The sequence below is a fragment of the Rattus rattus genome, chromosome 1 (genome assembly GCF_011064425.1).
Source record: "Rattus rattus isolate New Zealand chromosome 1, Rrattus_CSIRO_v1, whole genome shotgun sequence".
In the NCBI taxonomy this organism is placed as follows: Eukaryota; Metazoa; Chordata; class Mammalia; order Rodentia; family Muridae; genus Rattus; species Rattus rattus.
In genome coordinates, this window is record NC_046154.1 from 7,281,729 (window position 1) to 7,298,012 (window position 16,284).

The 16,284-nt window shown below is 54.8% G+C and overlaps 1 protein-coding gene across 1 annotated transcript in view; it reads left to right on the top strand.

Moving 5' to 3' along the window:
* Positions 1 to 16,284, top strand: part of Ajap1 (adherens junctions associated protein 1) — a 112,235-nt gene that overhangs the window by 39,700 nt on the left and 56,251 nt on the right. Inside the window, exon 2 of the mRNA XM_032893722.1 lies at positions 11,677 to 12,479. Coding sequence (XP_032749613.1) covers positions 11,677 to 12,479 — 803 coding nt within the window. The remainder of the gene's footprint in view (positions 1 to 11,676; positions 12,480 to 16,284) is intronic.

Below are 16,284 nucleotides of genomic sequence, written 5' to 3' on the forward strand. Positions count from 1 at the left end.
GGGAGCCACGTGGCAGACAGGAGCGGTGGAAGGGACATGGCCACTCAGTTGTAGAACCCGCCTCACCACCCCAGGTGCTTCTGAAGTGACTGCCGAGCTTATCGACTAAAGATGAATAAGCACAATTAACGTTCACCAAAGCATAATTTATATAAAACAAGAACCGAGCGTGCACCCTACTGTTCCGTGCAACTCCTTCTGTCTTGGGTCCTCGGAGGCCACCGTAATGGCCAATACTGTGAAGGAGGAAAAGGCCACATACTCTTGAGGGCAGGTACTGACCAGATTACTCACTGGCATAGACGCCAGGGGCATGCCTGACGAAGGAGGAGTCATGGTCAGGAGGGCCTCCTAGTCAGCAGTGGGGTGGCCTATACCCTGATCAAGGCACTAGAACTGGCTGCTGGATGGCTCTTCCTCCTCAATGAGGCTGTCTGTGATACGCTGAGCTTCAGGGGACTGATTCGTGAGGGCAAGAGAGAGCTTTGTTTCTGGGGTTGGGGGAGCAGGTTAAACCAGGTAGGAAGGGGGCTCATCTTGGGGAGCATCTTCCACTTGCTTGGTTAGCATTCTTCCTTTTCAAGCAGAAAGCCCCATGATTCTTGCTGTGAGCCTACCTTGGGGACAAAGGCATGATCACCTCTCACCACAGATCCTCAGACTAACATCCTGTGTAGAGTCAGGGAGCCGTAAGGATGAGAGAGTGGCAGTAGTCACTGCAGATGGTCACGTGCCTGAGGTCAGACTAGCGCCTACAGGCATTTGACTGTGAAGTTCAGTGTCAAGATAACCCCAGTTTCTTCTTCCTCTTGGGAGCCTCTCTTTTGGGCAGGTAGCTGGTGCCTTCCCTGTCTTCCCAGATCTCTCTGCACACCAGACTGTGTCTTAACCTCACCGTAGAGAGACACCTCAACACCGACCTGGGGCTCACCTGATGGGAAGGCAATGCTCAACACAGCCATGGCTTGGTAAAGGAGCAAAGGTTGTGTCTATCGACCTGAGACCTCCTTCTGTGGTCATCGTCACAGAGCAGTGAGTCGGAGGAACAGCAGAGTAGAACATTCTGGAACAGATGATCCTCCAATAAGGATCTTTCAGGGAAGAGATGGCCTACTGCCACACAACAGCGAATGGCGAAGCCCTGTTCTGGCCAGTGTGCCAGTGTGTTTTCTTCAGTCTGTCCCAGGAGGAGTTTGACCCTGTTCTCAACTTCACACCTAGAACAAAACCCACCAACTTTCCTCTTCCTTCTTGACTGACCAGTGAGCTTGGGAGAGACCTCTGTCGCCTCCCCTGTCAAAGGGCCACTTTAGAGTCAGGAACCGTGTAGTGAGAAGGTGTGTTAGAGCTCGGGGTTGTGGTGACATCCAGATATGGTGTAACATCCGATGACTGTAGGGGGAGGGGCTGTCTGTGGCTCTGGCCATGTAGTCCCACCTGACGGAGACTCCTCTGGACAATGGGCCTCACCTTGAGCTACAATACAATGTGGCAGGCCATCTCACCTGCTCAGAGCATTCCAGATCACGATGTTAAAAACCTTTCTTGAGGGGAAAATTCACAACAAAAGAAGCTACAGGTGGCCATGCATGGCTCAGGTCCAGCAAGCATTAGAAGCTTGCCCACACTGATGTCAGAAACTTTAGGTGTGTTGGTGCGGGTCAGCAGGGATCCAGGCCTGGCCTCTTGACCCTGTGGTCAGACAGAAAATACCCTCCCTGGACCTAGTGTTCCCTGCGTCATATCTCAGCCCAGAAACCTGGACCTTCCAGGAAATACTGTTGGGTTTCCAGGCTTCCAGAATGAATCCTGTGACACCTACATCCCAGTTACACAAGACGGCGTCGCTAAGAACCTGGCAGTTCCGATCCCAAGGGAACTGCTCCTGGGCTGCACAGCTGGCCCGGCTCCACTGTGCTCTTTGGAGGAATAATTACCCAACAACGACATCTTGTCCCCATGCCAGACAATTTCTGTCACGAAAGCTTTATGCCATGGTGCATTCCTGCCGGGCTCCTGATGTTCCTCTGGGAGACTTCTGCAGACAGCAAGCTGCAGGGAGGTGACCAGGAGGGATGCTTTCACAGATGAGGCTCTGGGAGATATGGGGATGATGGGGAAGGGTAGTGTGAAGGGTTAGTGGTGCTGTGTGTGTGTGTGTGTGTGTGTGTGTGTGTGTGTGTGTGTGTGTACCACTTGCACATCTGTGTGCACTTATATGAGTTTGTTTGCACACGTCTTATGCATGGATGGCATGTCTGTGCATGCACGCATGGTCTGTGCATGTGTGTCTGTATCCTGTATATTCTTTCTGTCTCTGTGTCTGTTGTCCTGTGACTGAAGGTTCACATGTATGTGTCCATCCGTGTTCTGTGTCTGCAGGGGTGGCTATGTTGGGTTGCATGTGAACCAAAGAGGAGAGTAGAGCAAACAGGTGAAGGAGACTCGGGAGCCTAGGATCATGGGATGGGAATCTCCAGGAGGTGCTGGGAGACTCACGTGAGGAAAACTTTTCTGACCCAGATTCTTTGTTAAGGGACCCTCCACCAGCATTTCAGTTCAGACTGCAACTGGAAAACATCTTTGGAGCCACAGGCCCTTTCCACACCCCATCCAGACCTCGTGGGTTACACTGGCTTCCTTGACCTCTATACTACCCTGCAGCCTCTGTACTGCCTCCCCTGCCTCTGCAGTGTCTCCCCTGCCTCTGCAGTGTCTCCCCTGCCTCTGCACTGCCTCTGCCCTGTCTCCCCTGCCTCTGCACTGCCTTTCCTGCCTCTTTACTACCTGTCCAGGCTCTGCATCATGTCACTACATGAAACTGTTTTATTCAGTGACCTCGGAAGTGAGGCTTTTGCTTAACTTCTTCTAAGTCTTAGAATCTAAGGATGGCAGAGAGGGCTGTGGTGACGTCAGAGCAGCAGTGTAGGTAGATAAAGCCTAGAAAGCAGAACACTTCAGGGGTCTGGCTGTTCTGGCTTCCACTGGTTCTTCCTTCCCAACACCTCCCTGATGATGCCTTTGAGTGCTGGGTGCAGCTGATCTGGAGATCATGGCCTACCATGACCAGGTTCCAGGACCTCCTTCCCACTTCCAGCCGGTGTAGCTAGGCCCTTCACAGGAACTCTGCCAGCACTGCCTCATCCCCAAGTGCCAAGAGAGGCCCATGGACTCACCCTGGCCCTCTGGTTTGAGGACTCACAGTGCCATCACTGTCAGCTCACGGTTCCCTAACCTCTGTGCCATCACAAACCTCTGTCCTTGGGACAGGCCCTCTGCTCACCGGTGTGTTTTTTTTCCCTGTCTCTACTGCTCAGGGCGTTTAGGGTCTGAAGCCTATCACCTGTGCTCTTTGCTTATTTCTTTGCCTGTTTTAACAAGTATCTGATTATGTTTTTGGACTTTGCAAATAACAATGTAGCAGTTGCAACAATCAAGTCAGAAGATTACTGACATGGTGTGGTGAGGCCAATGGGTGCTTCAGAACCTGGCGATTAGTCAGCTGTTATTCTCATCTTGAAGGCGAAAATAATCAACAAAAAATGGTAGCTGATCCTCTCTATGGGGATGTATCTTTTTTTTTTGGTTCTTTTTTTTCGAGCTGGGGACCCGAACCCAGGGCCTTGCGCTTCCCTAGGCAAGCGCTCTACCACTGAGCTAAATCCCCAACCCCATGGGGATGTATCTTAAATACATACTAAAGGATGGTGATGCACAGAGAAGTAAGTGGTCTGTGGTCTGTCCTGGAAATCAGTCTATCTCTCCTGGGAGGTTGGGAGGGACAGCCAAGCTGTCCCCAGGAACAGTAGCTTCAGGCATGGACAACAAACTGGGAGGACTTTGCAGGTTCCAGTGCAATGGGGACCAAGGATCTTCAAGAAGCCCAGGTTCCTCCCAGGTCAGACTACCACCCAGCCTCCCAGCCTCCCAGCCTCAGGAGGGACAGACTGTCTCCCAGGACAGACCACAGATTACTTACTTCCCTGTGCACCACCATCTTAAGATACATCCTTGTAGAGAGGACCAGCTACTTTTTTTTTTTTTTCCATTTTTGTTTCTCCTTCCAGCTGAGAGCAATAACACTTCCTCTTCTGGTTTAACCGAGTGAGGTGAGAGAGTCTTGGAGCCTGGCGGCTGCCATGTTACCATTGCTCAGACTCTGTATCAGCTATTTTGGGATCCCGCCGTCTTTTTCTCTCCACGCACAGCCCTCTGCTGTTTGGCTTGCCGTGGATGCGTGCACATGGTGCTGTGGCTCTCGTTTTTTTTTTTTTTTTTTTTGCATGGTGGCCTAGAACCTTCCCCAAGTATCTTCCCAGCCAGATATCCCTGCCGGGGAGACTGCCTGCTGTGCTCAGAACTGGTCTGCGATCTGCCCAGGTGTCTGCCCGTGCTCGGCTGGAGAATCTCCCCCCTCACCAGGCTCTGCTACTCTCTCCCTTTATCCCTCTGTGTCTTTGAGAATCGGTTTAAAATGAGGTCCTTGGGTGAACATGGGAGCTTCCTGACACACCAATTCCACGAAGAGGGATTTTTTAGGGCTGTAAAATACCCCATGATGATATACAGAGAGGTCTTTGACCCTGGGTCCTATGAGATCGCTAGAGATATGATTGCTGGACTGAAGACCTGACCCGACATTTCTGGCTCTGTCGAATCTATCCTATACCTACAGGGAAATGGAGAGGGCACTGGGCTTATCCCTGGGGGTAAGCCAGCTCGTTCTGGGAAACCTGACTAGGACCTTTGTCCCATCTGAAGAGGAAGGCTCAAGGCGAGTAGCAAGGGAACTTGTAGATGAGCAGCCTACTGCACAGAGAAAGTGCAGCTGCAGCAGGGGACAGGGACGTGGTGACAGAAACTGAAATTAGGGACCCAGCAGAGCTACAGGCACTTCAGAGAGCATCAGTCTCCTGTGTTCCACCCTAGGGTATCTGTCAGGAGGGACCCTTTGCCGGGTCACAGCAGCCAAGGATCAGCCATAGGCACAGGAGACTCCCCACTGCTGGGACCAAGAACATTACCACCCACTGTCCTGCCCACCCACAGCCTGTCACTTCGCTCCTCCAGAATGCTTGCGGGCACGTTGCCCAGGCAACCAGAACGCCAGCACGTTGCTACCCTTCAGTCTCCTTCAAGTACCTGTGAAGGCTGTGCAGCTACATCTCCCTGGCCCCGGAGTCATTGTCTGCTCCCAGGAGGCAGCAGGGGCCTGGGCTTGGTCGGTTCCAAGAAGTCAAGAAGTCTCAGGGCCCTAGAGCATCTCCAGCGAGCTTAGCCAACAGCCCTCTGCCATGGTAACCCAATGTACCTTGCAAAGAGCTTCCTGAGTTTACCCTGCTCTGTAGGTAGGGAAACTGAGGCACAGAACAGTCACGTAAATTGCCCGTGTTCCTGCCATGCCGAGACATAGCCCACCCTCTGAGGCTGCCTTCGCTCTTGCCAGGGTGTTCTAACAAGGACAGCGTTTCACCTCGGTGGTCCCCCCCCCGTTACAAACTCACAACCTCAGTGCCCCCAAACTATCAGAGCCCAACTCCTGGTCATCTCTCCAACCCCACTGCCCCATAGATCAAGCCCATCAAAATCCAGCAAAACTGGCACAGTTGAAAGTGGCCTAAGGAAGTCAGAGGCTGCACACAAAGTTAGGTGGGGGTCTTGTGCAGATCCTAAACCCCAACTAGCAGATCGGAATACAGTGCGGGGCAACAGCTGTGGGGTCGTGACAAGGGGGAGTCCGAGGTGTGCTGCGTCACACCAGGGGAAACTGGGGGTTGGTGGGGGGAGTCCCTGGCACATGCTGTTCTCTTGGAACTTCTGGGTAAAACTGGAAGTATTCTGAGGTGAGCAGTGTTCTTAGCAAGTTCACGGAGGCGGAGAGCAGCCAGGAAGTGTCTGGGTCTGGGGTCATGGTTCTGCTGCCCCATCTCAGGTGAGCCCCAGGTGAAGGGATATCCTGATCACACGTGAGAGAAGGTAGGTTTATGTAAAGCGGACCAGACAACACGTCTTCCAGCACTTGTCTCTGTCACTGTCTATGTCCCCGAGTTTATTCCCAGCCTGCCTAAGTGTCACTGGTCACGGTAGGGTTGAAGGGAGGAAACCTCAGATTCCACACTCAAACGGAGCCTCCAAGGGGAGAATCAATAAGCCTGGACTCTCGCTAGAGTCTACAGCAGACAGCGTAGCAGGATGGGGGTCCTGGAGTAGCACAGCAGGTGCAGCTCCCGAGGTGGGCGCTGAAGCAGAACGGACCTAATTCGTGGCAGCTCCGACACCTTATGCTACGTGAAGCTTCTGAGGAGACCCTGGCCACACAATGTCAGGGCTTTCACCCTTTCCAACTCCCCTGACTGTGCCCCACCTCGAGAGGAACCTGATGTTTCCTGTTTCCGGGGGAGCGCGTGCTGCCACATCTGGGCCCCTGGGAGGGTGTGTCTGTGGGTGAGGAGATGTCTTTGTCTCCCTTAATTGACGGTGATTTTCTCCCGTGGAGGAAGTATATAGAAGGGAGTGAATTGAACCTCAATCCACTGAATCTTATTAAACCAGTCTTGGGGAAAAGTGATTTCAATACAAATTTAAAAGGAAGAGACGCGGGGAGCGGCGGAGCAGCGAGCAGAGGCAGATGGGAGCAAGCGGTGTACACAGCTTGCAGCTTCTGCTTTTCCTCTGCGCCCGCCGCGTCCTTGGAGAGGAGCAGGAGGTGACTGTCGTGAGCCTCATCCTTAAAGGGGTGGGTGGAGGTCTCTGTGTTCAAGCAAGGAGGGACCTTAACTCCTGGGGATTCACACCAAGCCCACTGGGGTCAGATTGAGTCTCCACAGAGTTCCTGCAGCTTGCTTGTGACCCAGAAGGCTGGCTGTTTGCAGCCAGGGTCCAGGATCGGAAGGTCACCGAGAATCCCCATTTTGGTTCCTTTACACCTCTCCCTCCCCTCCCTCTCCCCCACCCCCTCTCCTCCCCCTCCTTCTCCTCCCCTCCCCCCTCCCTCTCCCTCTCTCCTGCCCCCCTCCTCTCCTCTTCCCTCTCCCTCTCCCCTTCCCTTTACTTCTCTCCTGCCCCTCCTCTCCCCTCCCTTTTCCCTCCCCTCCCCCTCCTTTCCCCCTCTCCTCCCCTCCCTTCCCCTCCCCTTTCCCCTCTCCTCCCCTTCCCTTCCTCTCCCCCTCTCCCTCCCCTTCTTCTCCCTCCCCCCCTCCCTCCCCTTCTTCTCCCTCCCCTCCCTCCCCCCCTCCTTTCCCCTCTCCCTCCCTCCCTTTCCTTCCCCTCCCCTCCCTCCCTTTCCTTCCCCTCCCCCCTCCCTCCCTCATCCCCTCCCCTCCCTCCCCCTCTCCCTCCCCCTTTCTAGGTTCAGTTCCCCTTTGTTGTTATCAAGATGCAATCTACATGCTATTAAATTCACTGCTTTTCGAGGGCATGGTCCAGTGGTTTTTGTATATTCGTAGGGTGTGTAGCCACCACTGCAGCGAATTCCAGAACATTCCATTATGCCCCCAAAAGGACCGCTCAAGGAGGCAGTCACTCCCAAATGGTTCCTCTCCTGTGCACCCCACTAGCCACCAATCTCCCCACAGTCTCTGGGGGATCCTTCCCCAGGCCTTCCACCTATGTGTGTCCCGACCCCTGGCTCCTTTGCCTTGGCATGGGCTTCTAAAGCTCCTGGTGCGGGGGCAAAATGCTACTCTGTGCCTGGATGTGTCCCGTATGCCCGTGTGTTGGGGGATGCTTTCGGTGTTCACATTCTTGGCTACCGAAGACCCAGGAGCGCACAGCTACGTACTTTAAGATGGTGATCGCCACACCAATGGTAACTCTGATTTCCTCAGGGATCACTGAACCAGTGTCTTCAGTTGCCAAGCCAGTGTGCACGGAGGTCCTAGTTCCCCAGCACCATCTTCAGTACTTGGTGTGGCCTGACCTATCTTTACCTTGAGGGTCGAAGTGCGTGACATGTTCCGAAGGGGCCAGTTTAATGTCCCAGGGTTTCTACCTGGCCTCCTGGGTGGATGTGTGGCCCATTGGCACTGATGGGTTCATAGTTACAGAGAAGGCCTCACTTGCCATCTGGATGGACGGCGGGGGCAGCTGACAACGCCTTGGTGCCTTCCTGAAGTGGGATTCTTCAGGAACAGGTTCATTTTGTAGCTGAGCGCACCCGAGGGCCCCTCCCTCTGGACCGAGCTCCCCTGGGGTTCTGCGGGGTAGGTTTACAGGGGTCCTAAATCACTCAGGTATGTCCCCCACAGACGAGAGCTGTCCCTGATATAACTGCTGTGAGGCCAGGCCTCGTACAGGGCTTGGCGTCTCTACAGTCCAGTGGGGCAAGCCCTGGTCCTAGCTGACAGCCACCTCTCCCACGCACCCTCCATTTCCTCTCTGAGCAAACGCATCCCTTTAGGAGGGAGCCGCTGGGCTGAGGAGGAGCAGGGCATCCGCCTCCCCAGCCTCACTGCCATAGTTGGGTTCTCTGCATAACAGCTGGGAGTCTTGGAAATGAGGAGGTTTCTATGGTAACCAATTACAGCCCATGATTGGTGAAAAATCTCAGAAATATCCTGTGTGTGAAGTTATGCCGGGGAGGCAGGCCCAGGCTTAGGTACTGAGGTTTTAATTTCCTGGGGTGATATTTCTCCAAGCGCTGATGGCAGGAGACTCGGGATTTCAATACTCCTCAGTCAGTCTGCCCGGTGGGCCTAGGAGGCGCCTTAGAGGGACCTGGTGCAGGGATCTGGTAGAGCCTGCTGGCATCTGGCATAATTTGGGCCTACTGAGTTCTACTGAGATGTGATTGAGCCTGGTGAGGGCAGGATAGGTGTGGAGGAACTAGAAGGGCCTGGTAAGAGGTCAGAGTGGAGCTACTGAGGTCTGGATGGGTCTCAAAGGGCAGCTTAGGGTACAGGTGCCGATGGGGCTGGGAGAGGCTTAGGAGGGCCTAGGGGAGCTTCTGGGTTCCAGTAGAGTCTGGTAAGGCCAAGTGGAGCCCAGAGGGATATGGTAAGACTTGGTAGGACCTGAAGGATAATCTAGTGTTCCACTGGAATCTGGTTGTGTCTAATGGGTCCCTAGGGGTGCAGGGACCCCAGCGTAGCCTAGAGGAAACTAGTGGGGCCTTGTGGGGTCTAGCAGGGCCCCAAGGGTCCTGGCAGGTTTGGCAGTGACTAGTGGAGCCCGGTTGGGTTTCGTCGGTGGTGACTGGAGACGCTGGCAAGGCTTGGTGAAAGCCTAGAGGACCTGAGAGGCCTCACAGCTACCCAGAGCATCTCATTACAGAGAGACGGACGCCCATCATGATACACAGGCATGGAGAGGACCCGAGATCTATCCGCACATGGTCACTGGAGGCTTGGAGGAGAGTGCAAGGGAATCTCACACTGACCTAGGTCTCTCCTCACAGTGATGTAAACCCTGTCCCCACCGGAGCTCGGCTGCTCCTGCAGAGAAGGGACACAAAGGTAGAGGGGCAAAAGCATCCGCCTAATGCATACGTACGTCCTCCTTCCTCACACAAAGCTCCTTCACGCTGATTAAAACCTAGACCGTATTGTTTGGGGACCAGTCCTTTTGCTAATTAGTCCCAGCAAACTCAAGCTCCTTTCTCAGCGACCACCTCCTTCCCAAGCACCAGTGCATGTCCGCCTCAGAACAGGCTGAGAAGGAACATGAGCAATGCTCAAACAGTCACACACACTGAACAGCGAACAAGGACACACTTGCATGCTCACATTGACATAGATCCACGCTTGTGTGCGGTGACCAGTAGAGATGTCTAGGTGAGGGTACACTCACCGAGGCACATGGATACACGCACACACACACACACACACACACACACACACACACACACACGGATGTAGTGGCACCTTCTTGCATACCTACTCTTACACCTGGGGGAGCACTCACACCCTGGGGAGCACTTAAACCCTGGGGAGCACTCACATCCTGGGGAGCACTCACACCCTGGGAGCACTCACACCCTGGGGAGCACTCACAACACCCTGGGGAGCACTCACATCCTGGGGAGCACTCACACCCTGGGAGCACTCACACCCTGGGGAGCACTCACAACACCCTGGGGAGGACTCACACCCTGGGGAGCATTCATATCCCAGGAGCACTCACACCCTGGGGAGCACTCACACGGGGAGCACTCACACCCCGGGGAGCACTCACATCCCGGGAGCACTCGGAGACACATCACGCTCACACATGCTCAGCATCATGCTGGCACATGCACTCACAAACTCCCCCCCCGACTCTCACGCATAAGCAGTCCCACCCTGCACTTCCGCACACCCACTTGGGTGTGCTCCATCGCTTGACAGCACACACATCCACGTGGACCTCACACGCGTATACAATGGCACACCCTGACATATGTGGTCACTTTTCAAATCACACACACACACACACACACACACACACACACACCTTATAAAGAAAAACAACTCCACATGTGTACACGTGTTTCTGGCCCCGGTGAGAACAGCTGTGGTGTATGTGGCTCAGTGTTCCCGACACCCTGCACCCCCTCTCCCCCTTGCAGCCTCTGGGGAAGTTTGAGTTTGCTTCTAACTTTCTGATGTGAAGTTGATGCCGAGAACAGACTTTGAGTGGCGTCTATAATCAGTCTTCAATTACCTATGCGTGGGGAAGAGGGAGCGTGGGCTGCATTTTCCACGCCTGGTTGCGTGGGTCTTCATGCTGTTCTGGGTTTTCCTGTGGTGTTTCAGCATCCGTGGGTCTAGAGGGGACTTGTGCCCGGCTCGGAGAGCTGCCCATGGACTCTGGGTGGGGGGACTGTCCCAGCAGGCCCCCGATGAGCTGTTATCACTCTTCCCACCTGCCCCCAGCAGGCTGAACATCCTTTCACCCCCTGCCCAGATGTGCGCCACCTGGCCTTTCTGTACCCAGCACCTGCTGACGATGAGCGGTTTCCACAGGGCATCTGGAGATTCCACAGGGTTTTCATTGGAGATAAACTGGAGTGGGGGCGGGCGGGTGTGGGTAGAAACATCAGCAGAGCAAGAGCCTAGTGCTGAAGCTCCCAGCTTCCCCTGAGTTCCCACGGCGACACCCGCAGTAGGGCAGACGTGGCGGCTTTGCTTGGCCGTGTCCAGGTGGAGTGCAAACAGGTGTGTGTTCAGCTCACAGGACCAGAGGATCGTGGTGTTTGGGAAAAGCAGAGCAGACCGTGGGTCCTAGGGGAAAGCCTTTCTGCCTCATGTGGCTTCCCGGGGCCCGGGACCTCTTCCTTCACAGACCTGAGTAGTTAGCTGATCAGTTATGGTGTGGGTACACCCCAGCTCTGCAGGGTGGATGCTGTCATCGCCCTTGGTATCGTGTTCCTGGAGTCTCAGTTTCATTGTGGGCAAGCCTTCAGGGGCATTTTGCAAGATGGATACGGGGGAACTTTGGTGGCTTGGTCCCTTGCCGTAGAAGGGCTCTTGGGTTAGCACACAGGAGGTAGCTGGGCTGGAAGCAGCTGTCTGACACACACAGTGGGCACTGTGCTCCTGGGCTGGCCCAGAAGGCTTCTGGACTCCTTTTCAGGTTCACATGAACTGTTTACAGTCAAAGGTTGTCCCTGTCCAGTGGCGGGGAGGGGATAAATGTGGCCCTAGTCAGCGCTCTCCTGTTGCCCCACTGTGTGCTCACCACTCTGCCGTCTCTCCTCAGCTCCATGCCCATTCGCTGGCCCGGCCGCTCTCTCGGAAGCCATCTCTGGATACTGATAGCCATGCTGCAACTTGCGGTCGACTTCCCGTCCTGTGACTCACTGGGCCCCGGCCCCGAGTTCCGACTCCTGTCACGTCCACAGAGGCCCCAGAGGCTTTGGAGTCTGCGAACTGGACCTCCAACGAGGCTACCAACACCGGCCTGGAGTCCCCGTGCAGCCCGGGCTGAACGTGCCCACGGGCCCATACAGATGCAGACTCCCCGTGCTCGGAGGGCCCACAGGCCCAGGGACCAGGTAGCCACCCTCGGACCCAAAGGGGGACTCACCAAGCCTCCAGCTGCCACCCGATCCAGTCCTTCCCTCACCTCTGCATCGGCCTCATCCTCCATGACTGCTGGGGCTGCAGAGCATCAGAGCCTCCTAAAGCGGGGTAGAAGGCACACACACAATGCAGAGTTCAACGACTTCGACTTTCACGGTGGCAGGCCCACGACAGAGACAGAATTCATAGCCTGGGGTCCTACAGGGGATGAGGAAGCTCTGGAGTCCAACACCTTCCCTGGTGGTTTTGGCCCCACCACAGTCTCCATCTTGCAAACACGGAAGACAACTATGGCCGCCACCACCACCACCACTGCGGCCAGCACGGCCACCGCCATGACACTGCAGACTAAGGGGGTCACCGAGTCCCTGGATCCCTGGAAAAGGACCCCTGTTGGGGTTAGCACAACGGAGCCTTCCACTAGTCCCAGCAACAATGGGAAAGACATCCAGCCCCCCAGGATCTTGGGGGAGACCTCAGGTAGGAGACCTCTTTGTGTTTCTGGCCTGGTTTGGGGAGAGGCAGGATGCAGGGTGGTTTGGAGCAGGGAGACACTGAGATGTGCCCAGGATTGGAGTTGAAACAGAGCCAGAGAGAGCAGTTGAGTGTGGACGACAGGCACAGGTTGGGTGCTGTGTGTGTGCAGGACAGCGCCTTCATACATGCTCACACAGAGGCTGCAGTCTCCTGGGTATGTCACAGGCCAGTGTTAAGGGGCCATACGGTCTTCAAAACCTCCAAGAGTGTCAGCCTTTCTGGGATGGTGAACTGCTAGATGGAGCTGTCCCATGGTTAGGAATGACCTTGGACAGCCAGAAAGGATAAGGCCAGATCAGGGGACGGACTCCCAGCGCTGCTGATTGAAGCTCTGCAGACGCGGTTCAGCTCTGCCCCCGGGGATGAGTTGAGGGAGGAGACAAGATGCAGGGTTTTGACTTGAGGGCCCTGATGTCTTCTTGGGCTCTGTGTACAGTTGCAGCTCCTTGGATGGAGACATCTCCTTCTGTGCAGTTTAGTACGCTTTCTTTTGTGCCTTATTCTCTAATGGCTGCAACAAGAGACGTCCTGGCCATTTCCCAGGCCACAGTCTGTCCCTGTGCCAGCAATTATGGTGGTGGGGGCAGGGGGGGAAGCTGTCAGCTAGAGCCCCTCCCACAAGCCCCAGCGTCTGCCTCTGTGGACAAGCATCTCCCCCCACCCTCCGGAGACATGGAAATTCAGAAAGGCATGTTGTGGGTGGTGAGGAGTGGCCTCCTCAAGACGTGAGTCTGGGAATGATGGGAGGGAGGAGGGACCGACAGCTCCTGAGGTCCACACTGGGGCAGTTGGCACAGCGTCTCTGCTCCTGGTTTTGTCCTGCCCGTGCCTCCTCTGACCTTGGGCGGCCAGATATCCTTTGGCTCACGCTTGGAAAGGTTTTCACAGGGTAAGCAGCCTTTGTCCTTGAGGCGCCAACACCCTTCCTTCCTTCACAGAGTAGCAGGGCCACTGGTTTTACCCTGCAGCAGCTTGGTCCTCATGGGGAGCCTGTGAAAGCAGAGACTCTCTTGTCCCATGCCAAGACCAAGGACAGGGCTAAGCCCGAAGGCTCCTGGGGAGGGGATAAAGGGCTCCATAGGCATCTCATAGCCTCCCTGGGGAACCCACTAGGCAGCCTTGGGTTCACACAGTGTAGACTGGGGAGGGGGACACACAATGTAGAGGGTCACAGAGGGACCTCGGATGCTGTTCATCTCAGGACCTGACTCCTGCAAGCAATTCCCATAGTGTCTGTTTCAACCTGTACCAACTCATCAGACATAAACATCATGGAATTTGGCGCTCCTCTCAGACAACCACCTCCCCCGAATATGTCACTTACCGTATAGACACGGATGAGGAAACAAGTCCCCATTTGTCCCAAATTACATCTGCTATTACAAACACTAAACGCCCGGGACAGCACTGTGAGGCTTAGCAAATTAACTCACGGTACGTCGGCTGTCGCTAATCCAACCCTACAGATGCTTATCTCCGGGAAGATTTATGGTTCTCCATAATATAATCTGCCGCTAGATTAATTTGTTTAGCAAAACAGATTCAGAAGAGGGAAATACGTGTGTTTGCCTCGAATATACAGAATTGTAAATGCAGGGCTGGGTGCCAGTGGCAGGGAAGAGAACGGAGGCCTCTGAGCTGGCTCTGCTGGGAGCTGGTCTCAGCAGGGGCGACTTGCGGGAGCTGGCCGTGGTGCTGGAAATGGGCTCTTGGATGAGTGAGGGAAGGCTGGCCATGTACCCTCCTATCCTTGTAAGATTCCTGGGTGGAGATACCTGAAGGGAGTTTTGACTGTGTTGCTCCCTCAGCCTCCATGAGACAGACCCGGGTGTCTTGCACACTGCAAAGGGCGACCCTTGTGCATATACATCGTGTGGAATCTGAGGTGGAGAGATGCTGTAGAGGATCTCTCAGCTGTGGCCCGTGGCACCCTCCATGGCTGCATCGAGGAGGCTTGGGGAGGGCTGTCAGTCCGGCTGTGACATGACCTCTGGTTTTTGTGGCTGCATCTCCCCTCACACCTCTGGGATCAGTGCTGAGAGCAGAGGCTATTTCCTGCAGAGAGCTCCCCACACTTTTGTGCAGTTTTATACCCAGCTAGGGTAACTACAGGAAGTGCTCAGCTGTCTCTGAGCAGAATAGCTCAGCAGGGACCAGAGGGTTGTACCATCATCCCCTGGATTTGCCCAGTTCCTGCTGATGGCGTCTTGGAACTTGGACCTGGGCTTCCCTACAATCAGTTCTGCTCTCCATAGAGGCATCTTTGGAGTCTGGCTTGGGAATTGAGTCGTTTGGGTTTCTCCATTTCTGTGCAGAAGAATCTGTGAATGGTCGGGTTACACACTCCCACACCTAACTGAGGCCAAAGGGTCGGGCTACATGCTCCCACAAGTCTGCCTGAGGCCTGGACATTCCTGTTGGTAATGTGGGATTACCACATTAGCAGCTCCGGAGTTACTCAGAGCCTCGGGTTAAAAGAATAGCCTCTGGGATTTCTAGAAAGCTCCTCTCTTTTGGAGCGGATGACAGGTCAGACAGCTGGGGACTGCCCCTGGGTTTTAGAGTCACAAGCTTGGGTGACACACTCACCCCTCTCCATAGAAACAAGAGAGAAAACTGCCTCATGATGTCATGTGAGATCCAAGTACACACTTCCCTTCCGGAACTTAGGGTCTGGCAAGGGGTAGCTGTGTTTGGTGCTGATAAACTATAAGGATGGTCACAGTGATGCCAATGTGGTGTTGATGGTGATGGTGGTGATGGTGATGATGGTAATGATGGTGGTGGTGGTGATGGTGATGATGGTGGTGGTGATGGTGATGATGGTGGTGATGATGATGGTGGTGATGGTGGTGATGGTGATGGTGGTGGTGGTGGTGGTGGTGATGGTGGTGGTGGTGATGGTGGTGATGATGATGTTGATGATGTCTGTGTCAAAGATGACGGGATAGGAACAGGAACCTAGATGACAGCGGCAACTCCATTTCATATCCTTGTGCTGATTGGCTACTATGAGCTTTGAGGAATCCTCTCATGAAGTCCCGAGGCCTCATCTCTGACCTTGATGCTCTCTGAAGAGATGTGGCTGCTCTAGTCTGGCATGGCTTGGGATGGAAAATCACCCAGTCCACGGGCACCGAGGTGAGGAGCAGCGGAAGCCTTAGGTGAGGGCTGGCAGTAGAAGGCCAGTCGGGTCAGCAGTTAGCCTGGGGCTAGGGAGGAAGGCTCCCTGCAGGGCGGTGCTGTCCACCACTCACAACCCTCAGCTCACACCCGAAACCGGAGTCTCCCAGGAGAAGCAGGAAGTCCTTGCCTGAGTTTTTGTCTTTAGCTCTCAAAGGAATTCATGGGGAGCAAAAGCCTGTGGAGTTTAGCTAATGGATGTGCCCGCTGCGGGAACGCCTGGAGATGGGCGTTGACTGAGGTCAGTGCTCCTGGACCTGCGTGGTAGCTTGTGCCTATGATTCCCAGAGCACTCTGAGGGGTGAGACGCTTTCCTCAGCTGGGATGTTCTGGTCTCTCTGTGAGCCGCCGGCAGCCCAGCCTGGAAGATGGGGACCTCACTGAAGGTCTCTCTCCTCCGATCTGCTCCATCTTGTGATTCCAGGTTTAGATGCCTCTTGAGTACCACCTGCGTCCATTCGAGTGTCCAGGGATGTTTTTGAGGTTGCTTTGTATGCCTTACCACCAGGCCTCCGTGACTTTTAGGTGTGTCTTTCGTAAGCACTGGGGGTCGTTTCCTCAGTAC